The sequence below is a fragment of the Mauremys reevesii genome, linkage group 24 (genome assembly GCF_016161935.1).
Source record: "Mauremys reevesii isolate NIE-2019 linkage group 24, ASM1616193v1, whole genome shotgun sequence".
Taxonomy (NCBI): domain Eukaryota; kingdom Metazoa; phylum Chordata; order Testudines; family Geoemydidae; genus Mauremys; species Mauremys reevesii.
This window is the reverse complement of record NC_052646.1, coordinates 14,137,311-14,150,398: the sequence shown is the minus strand read 5'-3', so window position 1 is coordinate 14,150,398 and position 13,088 is coordinate 14,137,311. Positions and strand designations below refer to the sequence as shown.

Here is a 13,088-nt window from a genome sequence, read left to right as displayed (position 1 = left end):
GAAAGTGCCAAATGGCAGAAGTGGGAGGAATCTTGGTTCTGTACCAGTGTGCAGAATTGGCTGATACATGATGGGGAAGGGGAAATTGATTATTTCCCCCTCTCCATAGGGATAAATGGCTCCCATTAGAGTGGCTAAACATCATGGCTACTTGAGGTCTCATGAGTAAAGCTAAGATTTTGTCACGGATATTTTTAGTAAAAGTCATGGCCAGCTCATGGGCAATAATGAAAAATTCATGGAAGCCCATGGTGGCTGGGAGCTGAGGGGGTCCTCACTGCTGGCCGTAGTGGCCGGGAGCTGCAGGGGGAGCTTCAGGGGGAGCTGCCTCCACAGACAGAAGGGCACCCTGCAGCTCCCTGCTGGCACTGGCAGAAGTCACGGAGGTCTTTGGAAGTCATGGGTGCCATGACTTCTGTGACCTCCGTGACTAAATCGCAGCCTTACTCAGGAGAGAGTGTAGACTCAGCAAGTTAACCTACAGTTATTTATATTAAAGAATAGAAGGGGAAACACAACCTCTGAGACCACTGCTTCTTCCTATCCTCTTAGCGCTGGGATGGTGGAGAGTGAAATGGGTTAAGGGGTGACTTGATCATAGTCTATAAGAGGAGTGGCTAAACCGCGGTTCGCGAGCCACATGCGGCTCTTTTACAGTTAAAGTGTGGCTTGTGGAGCCCCCCACGCCTTCACATTCTCTGCCAACCAGACTGGGGTGGGGTGGGAATCTCAGGGATTCTGCCCTGAGGAGGGGTGGTGGGGCTAGGGGCTTCTGCCCAGTTTGGGGGGGGGTGTTTAGGGGCTTCTGCCCCATGGCAGGTGCCTCCCACGAGGATGAAGTCCCTAGTCCCTAGCACCGCCACCGTGCCGCAGGGCAGAAGCCCCAAGCCCTGGCAGGTGAGCCCGGCTCTTGAACTTCTCAAGATTATCATGTGCAACTCAGAGGATCAGTAAGTTTGGCCACCCCTGGTCTATAAGTACCTACATGGGGAAGAAATATTTCATAATGGGCTCTTCAATCTAGCAAAGCTCTAAAAATATCTAATGACTGGAAGTTGAAGTTAGACACATTCGAACTGTAAATCAGGAAATGTAATTAACCATTGGAATAACTTATGAAGGGTCATGGTGGATTCTCTATCACTGGCAATTTTTAAATCAAGATCATATGTTTTTCTAAAAAGTTTGTTCTAGTTCAAAGAGGAATTATTGTGGGGAAGTTCTATGACCTCTCTTATGTAAGAAGTCAGACTAGATGATCACAGGGGTCCCTTCTAGCCTTAGAAATAATGAATATGAAAGTCAAAACAAAATAAATAAAAAAGATAAAGTCAAAATGAAATATTTTTACCATATTGAAATGACATAGTTCCACATTTTCAAATCAAAACGTTTCAAAATCGTCCCAAACTGAATTGTTTTGGAATGTCCATTTCACAGGAAATTAATTGGAATTAATTCCCCCCACCTCCCCACTCCACCCAAAAGGTCAGAATTTCCTGCAGAACAGAAATCCTGTTTTCTGATCAGCTGTATTGTCTGCAGTCAGGAGGACCTGTGACATATTCAGTAACTCCAATCCCCAAAGTTCAAAAATCATGAGTCAGACTCTGACTCACAAATGATTACATTAGCCCCAAAATCATGAGTGTAGGCTTGGCTTGACATAAGTAATTCACCTCATTTCTTAGTGGGTATAATTGGGAAGGTGAATGGAAAGTTAAGCTGTAAATAGGGACTTCTCAAACAGTATGCTGGAGTCAGGATGTCTGTGGTAGCTAAAATAATCAGTGACACCCTGATGCTAGGAACTATGGACAAAGTAAATCTGGAATGTGAAGATCAGGATCCACGTGAACAGCACATGGACAGAGCACGCTGTCAGGGATTGGTTCCTGCAAAGTAACGGAGCCAGTCCAAAAATGTGTGGTGCAATGGATAGCAAATGCAATGTAATATGTAAATGTATATAAAGGAAGAGGTTTGCTATGTAACTTTGGTGGTTCTTCAGGTAGTGACCCCTATGAGTGCTCCACTGTAGGTGCAGTAGTGCCTCCTGCGCCTGGGATCGGAGAATAGCAGTGCCTGTTGGGCCACACATGCACTCCGCGCTGTGAGCAGTGTCTACATAGCATTGTGCGGTACAACCGCCCTCAGTTCCTTCTCAACCACCTTTAGTCTGGGACTGAGTCCTGAGCAGAAATAAAAGTAGAATCACAATCTGTGTTCTATAAACTAGACAGGATTTAAATCAAGCAGGGTCTCACCCTGATGGTGTAGTTCCTTCATACACAAGCTGGGATTCTCCTTTCCAGACTGGGACCACCTCCCCAGTTCAGTCTTTGTTCTCCAGACGTTGAGTTGTGATGGGAGTGAGGACAAATGATGATGTCACTTCTCATCTTTTATAGATCTTTTGCTATGACATGAGTCAAGCAGTGTCCATTGTCTATGTGCTCCCTCTGAGAAGTCTTCATTGTATATAGCTCCTGTGATAGTCCTTGGTAGTGTGGACTCCCCTTAATGGGCCATCAGTGCTGTCTGGCTTCTCCATTGTACCTGAAAGGCTGGTTGTGGGTGTTTCCAACTTCACAACATATTTCAGTAACACACACACAGCAAAACTTCATAACTTCACATACAATGAGAGCATGTACAATCCAACAAGATATTAATGTTCAATAGATCAAGACTTTTAGAATGATGCCTCATAAGGCATACTTTGTACAAAAGATATCATAATCATATCACTAGGGTAAATATGGGGGTACCAGGGAATTGCTTTGGTGTACAGCGGGTCACATTTTCCCAAACTAACCATGGAGCAGAGGAAGACACAAAGATGATCTCCATCCTCATCAGTCTCTAGACTGCCTGATATGGAACAAGAAATGCTAGTGGAACAGGAGGAAGAAACTGAGGAAGAGGTGACAGCACCAACCCACTTCTCCTCATCTTCCTCTGATGAGGCCTGCAACATCTGCAGACATTTTCAAGAACTGTTCGATAGGATGGTGGAGTCTCTCCAGATCCCTCTGGAGGAAGTCAGAGAGCAACAACACAAGTTGCCTGATATCCTGCAAGCCTCTACATCTGCCAAAATAGCACTGTCGGTCAATGAGACCTTGTTTGACCCGTCAAGGTAGTCTGGCAGACCATAGCCTCAATATCATCCACCTGCAAGCAAGCGAACAAGAAATACTATGTCCCCACTAAAGACATGGAGTTTCTTTTCTCCCATCCTACTCCAGACTCCCTAGTGGTCAATGTGGTACAAGAGACGGGGTGGCAACATTACTGTATAATATCCCCTTATGACGGGGACTGGAAAAGCCTCAACCTATTAGGTTGGAAAGCCTACTCGCCAGCTATACTCCAGTTCCACATTGCTAATTATGAGGCAGTCCTGCCAAAATACAATCATATAAACTATTGGAAATGCCAAGACTTTTGTCAACACCCCCCAGAGGACAAAAGGGAACAGTTCCAGGCACTGATCACAGAGGGAGAAGAACTAGTCCGTACAGCACTGCAAGCCTCTTTGGACTCCACAGACACAGCTGTCCACTCCATTGCAACATCGGTGGTTATGAGACGAGCATCATGGCTTCACCTCTCCGGGTTCCCCAGAGAGTGCAGACCACTGTTGAGAATCTCCCCTTTGAGGGGCCTACACTCTTTGTCAAGTGCACAGCTGAATCCCTGCATACCTTAAACGATTCTAGAGCGACACTCCACTCTCTCACCAGCGCTGAAGAGAAGACAGGGTAGATACCAGCCTACCCTAGGTCCTAACCTCCACACTTCACACCTCAGTGGCAGTATGACCCGCAACATCGGTGAAAGAGGTCCCCTCCCAAGCACAGACAGACACCAACACAACCTGCTGTGCCTCATACATCCACCTCCAAACCACAGTTTTGAAGTTTTGGTCAAGGCCCTGAGATGCCTACGTCTGGTCCAGATGCTCCAACCATCTTCAGTGGACCATCAGTTTGGTGACCGCTCAGAGTCCATGTTGCACATCACGTTCTAGAGCTGCATGCAGTCTGCAATGTGCGCTGACCCTTCCTATCACTGATCAAACAACCATAAGAATAATTACCGACATCACCTGCATGTTCTGCATCAACAGACAATGAGGAGCCAGGTCACAGTCCCTGTGCTCAGAAGCACTGAAATTGTGGAACTAGTGTATCCAACATGACATCAACATCTTGGGCACGTACCTACCTGGACATCAGAAGACCACAGCAGACACATTGAACATGAGATTCTCACAAGACCATGAGTGGGAATTAGACACAACAGCCCTACAATATATATTCCACCGCTGGGGGGTCCCGAACATAGCTCTCTTTGCCACACCTGCCAATGCCAAATGTCCACAGTTCTGCTCAAGAGTGGGATTAGGTCACCGGTCTTGAGGAGAGGCCTTTCTCATCACATGGAATGCACCCCTACACTATGCTTTTTGACAATTTCCCCATTGTTCAAAATTCTTCACAAGATACAGGTGGATCAACCCAGAGTCATTCTCATAGCCCCAACATGGCCATGACAGATTTGGTATCCTTATTTCTTCTTCGAGTGCTTGCTCATATCGATTCCAATCAGGGTGTGCGTGCACCATGTGCACATGTGTCAGAAATTTTTACCCTAGCAACACCCGGCGGGTCGGCTGTGGAGCCCCCTGGAGTGGCGCCTTCATGGCGCTCGATATATACCCCAGCTGACCTAGCGCCTCCTCAGTTCCTTCTTACCGCCCGTGACGGTCGTTGGAACTGTGGAGTCTTGCTTCGCTTGCTCGCCACTCTCTCTAGCATTATAGTTAATAGTTGTTAGTTATAGTTCTTAATTTGGTTTTTACTTAGTGTTAGTTGGGTTGGGAGGCTTTCCTCTCCATCCCGATTCTTCTTCTTGGGCTCATGCCCAAAGCTCCGGGATTCAAGCCCTGCAGTTTCTGCTCTAAGCCCATGCCAACGGGCGACTCCCGTGACTCTTGCCTGAAGTGTCTGGGGGAGGCTCATCAAGCTCAGATATGTAGGATCTGCAAAGGGTTTCATCCTCGGACTAAAAAGGATCGGGACTTTCATTTAAAGCAACTCCTCATGGAGGCAGGTCTTAGCCCTCAGCCTCCTGCGGCATGGCAAGACCCGGCACTGAGCACTTTGGTGCACAGTGCCCTGGCGGCAGCAGCCGGGGCTGCACTGTGTTTGGACTCTGACCGAGAAACATGGCACCGACGTTCCACGGCACCACAACCTGTGACATCGGCCCGGCACCACTCTTGCTCTCATGGTCAGAAGCGGCACCGGAAGCCGGAAATGGGTGGCTCACCTTCGCAGAAACCAGCTTTCTTGGAGCCGCCCATGGGGGCAGGTCCCAGAGGGGTGTGCCCAGGAGCAAAGGTTACGGCCCCGGCACCATTGACTCCAGCCCTGAGATGGGAGCCGTTGAGTCTGGTACCGCTGGACTCCCCGACCCGCAGCGTGGTAGAAGTCCAGCTGCCATCTACGCCGGACACCTTTGCGGCTGTGAGGGACCTTATTGCCATGACGGCATTGGCATCCCCTCAGCTACATGCCAGGGCCCCGGTGCCTCTGTGTACAGCACCATCTCCGGGCAAGCTGGCTCTGTCCACCAATCACTCTACACTTGACGCCATACCTCCTCTCGCAGGACTCAGGCCAAATCCTCCACCCCAGTCTGGAACTCATCCATCTGAAGGCATGGCCCCTTCATGGTTCTGGGATCCAGAAATGATCTGTTCAGAAGAGGTGAAAGAGATTCTTTTAAATAGCAGCCGTGAGGCAACTCACCATACTTACCTCTATAAATGGAAAAGATTTCAGACTTGGTACGATGGCAAACAAGTCTTGGTAACAAATGTTCCTTTACCATTTATTCTAGACTGCATCCTAGAACTTAAAAATCAGGACTATCCATTGTTTCCATATGTGTACACTTCACCACCATCACTGTATTCCATCCCAAGATATTTACCCACCCAATGACAAAAAACGGTTTCTTAAGGACCTTCAAAACCTTTGCCCTCAAATACAGGACTCCATCCTACCTTGAGATCCCAGTCTAGTTCTGTGCTGTCTCATAGATCTTCCATTTGAGTCCATAGCAACGTACTCCTACATCCACCTATCCATGAACACTGCGTTTCTCATAGCAATCACATCTGCCTGATGGGTAGAAGAGACAGGTGCTCTCATGGCATACACTCCGGACACAATCTTTTATAAAGACAAGGTCATGTTACCACCACAGCCAAAATCCTTACCCAAGAGGCCATCCACTTTTCACCTAAACCAACCTATCCACCTTCCCTCTTTCTTCCCCAAGCCACATGGCAACCAACATGAAGTCACGCTGCACATGTAGGATGTCAGATGAGCATTAGCCTTTTACATTCACAGGGCGAAATCTTTCAGACAGTCGCCACACTTATTCCTCTCTGTAGGAGAAAGATCAAAGTGATCAGCCATATCCAAATAATCTCTCTCTAAAAGGATCCCAGAGTGCACCAACCTTTACCACCAATGTACCAATGACACAAGCTGTCACCTCCATCTGGAACTTGAATGCATCCTACTCGCTCACTGTCCAGCTTGATCACCTCTCTGAACAACATGCCGATTACTGACATTTGCCAAGTGGCCACCTGGGCATGCTCGGACACTTTTAGCCAACACTATGCAATTATCCACGATGTGGCATCAGATGGCCTCCTAGGACACACTGTCCTATCTGCCTTAGTAGATGCCACCCTGAAGCTCCAGCCTTCAATCTAGGGGCACTACTAAGAACATAAGAACAGCCAGACTGGGTCAGACCAAAGGTCCATCTAGCCCAATATCCTGTCTACCGACAGTGGCCAATGCCAGAGGGAGTGAACCTAACAGGTAATGATCAAGTGATCTCTCTTCTGCCATCCAGCTCCACCCTCTGACAAACAGTCTAGGGACACCATTCCTTACCCATCCTGGCTAATAGCCATTAATGAATTTAATGTCCATGAATTTATCTGGTTCTCTTTTAAACCCTGTTATAGTCCTAGCCTTCACAACCTCCTCAGGCAAGGAGTTCCACAGATTGACTGTGTGCTGTGTGAAGAACTTCTTCCTTTTATTTGTTTTAAACCTGCTGCCTATTGATTTCATTTGGTGGCCCCTAGTTCTTGTATTATGGGAATAAGTAAATAACTTTTCCTTATCTACTTTCTCCACATCACTCATGATTATATACCTCTATCATATCCCCCCTTAGGCTCCTCTTTTCCAAGCTGAAAAGTCCTAGCCTCTTTAAGCTCTCCTCATATGGGACCCGTTCCAAACCCCTAATCATCTTAGTTGCACTTCTCTGAACCTTTTCTAGTGCCAGTATATCTTTTTTGAGATGAGGAGACCACATCTGTACACAGTATTCAAGATGTGGGCATACCATCGATTTATATAAGGGAAATAATATATTTTCCGTCTTATTCTCTATCCCCTTTTTAATGATTCCTAACATCCTGTTTGCTTTTCATAGAATCATAGAATCTCAGGGTTGGAAGGGACCTCAGGAGGTCATCTAGTCCAACCCCCTGCTCAAAGCAGGACCAAACCCAACTAAATCATCCCAGCCAGGGCTTTGTCAAGCCTGACCTTAAAAACCTCTAAGGAAGGAGATTCCACCACCTCCCTTTTTGACCGCCTCTGTGCACTGCGTGGACATCTTCAGAGAACTATCCACGATGACTCCAAGATCTTTTTCCTGATTTGTTGTAGCTAAATTAGCCCCCATCATATTGTATGTATAGTTGGGGTTATTTTTTCCAGTGTGCATTACTTTACATTTATCCACATTAAATTTCATTTGCCATTTTGTTGCCCAATCACTTAGTTTTGTGAGATCTTTTTGAAGTTCTTCACAGTCTGCTTTGGTTTTAACTATCTTGAGCAATTTAGTATCATCTGCAAACTTTGCCACCTCACAGTTTACCCCTTTCTCCAGATCATTTATGAATAAGTTGAATAGGATTGGTCCTAGGACTGACCCTTGGGGAACACCACTAGTTATCCCTCTCCATTCTGAAAATTTACCATTTATTCCTACCCTTTGTTCCAGGTCTTTTAACCAGTTCTCAATCTATGAATGGATCTTCCCTCTTATCCCATGACAACTTAATTTACATAAGAGCCTTTGGTGAGGGACCTTGCCAAAGGCTTTCTGGAAATCCAAGTACATTATGACCACTGGATCCCCCTTGTCCCCATGTTTGTTGACCCCTTCAAAGAACTCTAATAGATTAGTAAGACACAATTTCCCTTAACAGAAACCATGTTGACTTTTGCCCAACAATTTATGTTCTTCTATGTGTCTGACAATTTTATTCTTTACTATTGTTTCAACTAATTTGCCCAGTACCGATGTTAGACTTACCGGTCTGTAACTGCCAGGATCACCTCTAGAGCCCTTTTTAAATATTGGCGTTACATTAGCTATCTTCCAGTCATTGGGTACAGAAGCCGATTTAAAGGACAGTGTAACAGGGTGCTGGCCAAAAGGCACTGACTCATCCCCTATTAGCGCAGAGCCTGCTAGCTCAGCTCCCAGGAAGGGGAAGAGATTGGAGCTGACGGGCTGTGGCTGATTAAAGCTCTGAAGGGAGACACCTGTGAGGTTGATGGGGGAAGGCCTATAAAGCTAGCCGGAAGGAAGTAGGAGAGGCGGAACAGGAAAGTGAGGAGTGAGGGCCTGAACTCCCAGCTAGCTGGAAGAACAAGCTGTTCCCCAAGGGGCTACCTGACTGATACTGAACTGTACATAGCTGTATATAGGCGGTGGTGGGAAAAGACAGGGAAATAAAAGGGCACTGGTGTTTGAAAGAGTGGTCTCCAGCTAATTAGTACCACGAGCGATGAAGCGCATGTCTACAGACAGGTTACAAACCCTAATTAATAGTTCCACAACTTCACATTTGAGTTCTTTCAGAACTCTTGGGTGAATGCCATCTGGTCCCGGTGACTTGTCAATGTTGAGTTTATCAATTAATTCCCAAACCTGCTCTAGTGACACTTCAATCTGTGACAGTTCCTCAGATTTGTCACCTACAAAAGCCAGCTCATGTTTGAGAATCTCCCTAACATCCTCAGCCCTGAAGACTGAAGCAAATAATCCATTTAGTTTCCCCACAATGACTTTATCATCTTTAAGCGCTCCTTTTGTATTTTGATCGTCAAGGGGCCCCACTGGTTGTTTAGCAGGCATCCTGCTTCTGATGTACTTAAAAAACACTGTGTTATTACCTTTGGAGTTTTTGGCTAGCCGTTCTTCAAACTCCTTTTTGGCTTTTCTTATTACATTTTTACACTTAATTTGGCAGTCTTTATGCTCCTTTCTATTTACCTCACTAGGATTTGACTTCCACTTTTTAAAAGAAGTGTTTTTATCTCTCACTGCTTCTTTTACATGGTTGTTAAGCCACAGTGGCACTTTTTTACTTCTTTTACTGTGTTTCTTAATTTGGGGTATACACTGAAGTTGGGCCTCTATTATGGTGTCTTTAAAAAGTGTCCATGCAGCTTGCAGGGATTTCGTTTTAGTCACTGTACCTTTTAATTTCTGTTTAACTTTTCCCCTCATTTTTGCATAGTTCCCCTTTTTGAAATTAAATGCCACAGTGTTGTGCTGTTGAGATGTTTTTCCCACCACAGGGATGTTAAATGTTGTTATATTATGGTCACTTTTTCCAAGCAGTCCTGTTATAGTTACCTCTTGGACCAGCTCCTGCACTCCACTCAGGACTAAATTGAGAGTTGCCTCTCCCCTTGTGGGTTTCCGTACCAGCTGCTCCAAGAAGCAGTCATTTAAAGTATCGAGAAATTTTGTCTCTGCATTTCGTCCTGAGGTGACATGTTCCCAGTCAATATGGGGATAATTGAAATCCTCCACTATTATTAAGTTCTTAATTTTGATAGCCTCTCTAATTTCCCTTAGCATTTCACTATCACTATCCTTGTCAGGTGGTTGATAATAGATCCCTAATGTTATATTTTTATTAGAGCATGGAATTACTATCCATAGATTCTGTGGAACATGTGGATTCACTTAAGATTTTTACTTCATTTGATTCTACATTTTCTTTCACATATAGTGCCACTCCCCCCCTGCACGACCTGTTCTGTCCTTCCTATATATTTTGTACCCTGGAATGATTGTGTCCCATTGATTGTCCTCAGGCCACCAGGTTTCTGTGATGCCTATTATATCAATATTCTCCTTTATCATGAGGCACTCTAGTTCACCCATCTTATTATTTAGACTTCTAGCATTTGTGTACAAGCACTTTAAAAACTTGTAACTGTTTATTTGTCTGCCCTTTTCTGATGTGTCCGATTCTTTATGTGAAAGTTTCTCGTTTGATCTGGCCCTTACATTATCCTCTTCCATCCTCTGCTCCTGACTATAACCTAGAGAATCTCTATCAATAGACTCTCCTCTAAGAGAAGTCTCTGTTCGAGCCACGTGCTCCTCTGCAGCAGTCGGCTTTCTCCCATCTCTAGTTTAAAAACTGCTCTGCAATCTTTTAATGTTTAGTGCCAGCAGTCTGGTTCCACTTTGGTTTAGGTGGAGCCCATCTCTCCTGTATAGGCTCCCCCATCCCAAAAGTTTCCCCAGTTCCTAATGAATCTAAACCCTTCCTCTCTACACCGTCTCATCCACGCATTGAGACTCTGAAGCTCTGCCTGCCTCCCTGGCCCTGCGCGTGGAACTGGGAGCATTTCTGAGAATGCCACCATAGAGGTCCTGGATTTCAGTCTCTTCCCTAGCAGCCTAAATTTGGCCTCCAGGACGTCTCTCCTGCCCTTCCCTATGTCATTGGTACTACATGTACCATGACCACCAACTCCTCCCCAGCACTACACGTAAGTCTATCCAGATGCCTCGAGAGATCCGCAACCTTCGCACCAGGCAGGCAAGTCACCATACGGTTCTCTCGGTCATCACAAGCCCAGCTATCTATATTTCTAATGATCGAATCTCCCATTACTAACACCTGCCTTTTCTTAGTGACTGGCATTCCCTCCCCCGGAGAGATAACCTCAGTGTGAGAGGATACCCCAACACCATCTGGAAGGAGGGTCCCAACTACGGGAAGGTTTCCCTCTGCTCCCATTGACTGCTCTGCCTCCCTGGGCCTTTCATCCTCCTCAACAGTGCAGGGGCTGCCTGAGCGGAGGTGGGACAATTCTACAGTGTCCCGGAAAGCCTCATCAACATACCTCTCTGCCTCCCTTAGCTCCTCCAGTTCCGCCACCCTGGCCTCCAAAGCCCGTACACAGTCTCTGAGGGCCAGGAGCTCCTTGCACCGAATGCACACATACGCCCCTCGCCCACAGGGCAGGTAATCATACAAGGGGTCTCAGTGCCACTAGATGGGACAGAACACCACACCCAGGAGGTGTGTGGGTTACATCATACATGCTGCACTCAGCGCAATAAACTGGATAGCCCCCACTCTGCTGCTGGGCTTCTGCCTGCATTGTCTCCTGCACTACCTAGTTAATGAAAGGGTTTTGTTTAAATCAAGTTTTAAATATAGTTTAGTTTACAGGTTTTAAAGAATAGCAAATGAACCTTGCCCCCTTCCCACTTTCCTTCCAAACTCCCTTGAGAAACTCTCTGTTAGTAGCCCCTGGTCGCTTGCACACTGCTTTATAAAGCCCTGTCCTTCGTGAGAGCCCTGCCCACTGACTAAGGCTCAGCCAGTTAACAGAGGCTTCTAGCTTTCAAACCTTACTTTGAAGCTCACAGCTTCCAACTGCCAGCCACAGCACACGGTCCTTCAAACAATCAACCAAACAGACAGACAAACACAAGCTCAGCAAGTAACCCCCAAACACAAACACACACTACAGACAGCCACTTACCCCAAGGGGGTTTATTTGCTCCTCCTTCACCTGGAGAACTCTCTTGCGAAACTCCATTAGCAGCCCCTGGTCACAAAGTCACCTAGAGAAAAGTACTGTGGCAGGGCAACGACTTACCGGCATGGTGCCTCCTGCTGGTTGTCCAGGGAATTAGCTCTTTTCCAGCTCTGGAGCGCCCTCTGCTGGCTGATGCCTCGCCTGCCATTGGCCTCCATGTCCCTCCCAGACCCCAATGCCCTTTACATCAGGGTTTCTGCCCACTGCAGAACCCCCTTACTCTGGGTCTCCCCTCCCAGGGGAGCCCCCAACCCCTATCCCCACCTTGTCTCAATGGCTATTGCCGGTCTCCATTTAGCCCCTGCTCACTGGGGCAGATGTCAGTCTGTTAATGACTCATCACCGGCAAGCGGGGTTTTCCTGGCTGGAGCTTCCCCAGGTCCCTCCGCTCTTCTCCAGCACTGCTCCACCTCAGGTACCCTTCTCAGCTCCCAGGCAGCCAGGTCCTTCTCTCTCAGACAGCTAGAGAGAGACTCCCCTAGTCTCTGGCCCTCAGTCCTCTTATAGAGCCAGCCATGGCCTGATTGGGGCATGGCTCCACCTGTGGCTGCTCCCCTCAATCAGCCTAGCTTCTCCCCCGCCGCAGTCCTTTCCCAGGGCTGTTTTAAGCCCTTCAGGGGATGAGCCGGGTAGTCACGCCGTTACAAGCACCCATAGGGACGCCACTCAAAGAAGAAAAGAACGTTATTCACCCCGTGCAGTAACTGAAGTTCTTCGAGATGTGTGTCCTTTTGGGTGCTTCATTACCTGCCCACCTCCCCGCTGCTTCATAGTTCAAATGTGGATGCTGCGGTACAGAAGGAACTAGAACAGCACAGTATTATATAGACACCACTCACAGCACAAGATAGGGAGGAGCACATGTGCAGCCCAACGGGCACTGCTACTGAACATCTCTGATCCCAGGTGCAGGAGGTGCTACCACAGTGGAGCACCCATAGGGATACACATCTGGAAGAATCTCAGTTACTGCACAGGTAAGTAAGTTTCTCATCTGTGGTATCCCCTATACCCACCCCCTACAACTTGAGTCTGATCAACTCAGCATAGTTTTCCCAAATAAAGGAACCTGAGTAATGAAATCTAGAATCAAACTCAGTG

General features: G+C 46.9%; 1 protein-coding gene across 1 annotated transcript in view; it reads left to right on the top strand.

The window, feature by feature from the left end:
• The first annotated feature begins 2,879 nt into the window (after nucleotides 1-2,879).
• LOC120390532 (IgGFc-binding protein-like) overlaps nucleotides 2,880-13,088 on the top strand; it is a 49,801-nt gene continuing 39,592 nt past the window's right edge. The window contains exons 1-2 of the mRNA XM_039513261.1: nucleotides 2,880-3,142; nucleotides 5,492-5,607. Of these exons, the coding sequence (XP_039369195.1) occupies nucleotides 2,880-3,142; nucleotides 5,492-5,607 (379 nt within the window). The remainder of the gene's footprint in view (nucleotides 3,143-5,491; nucleotides 5,608-13,088) is intronic.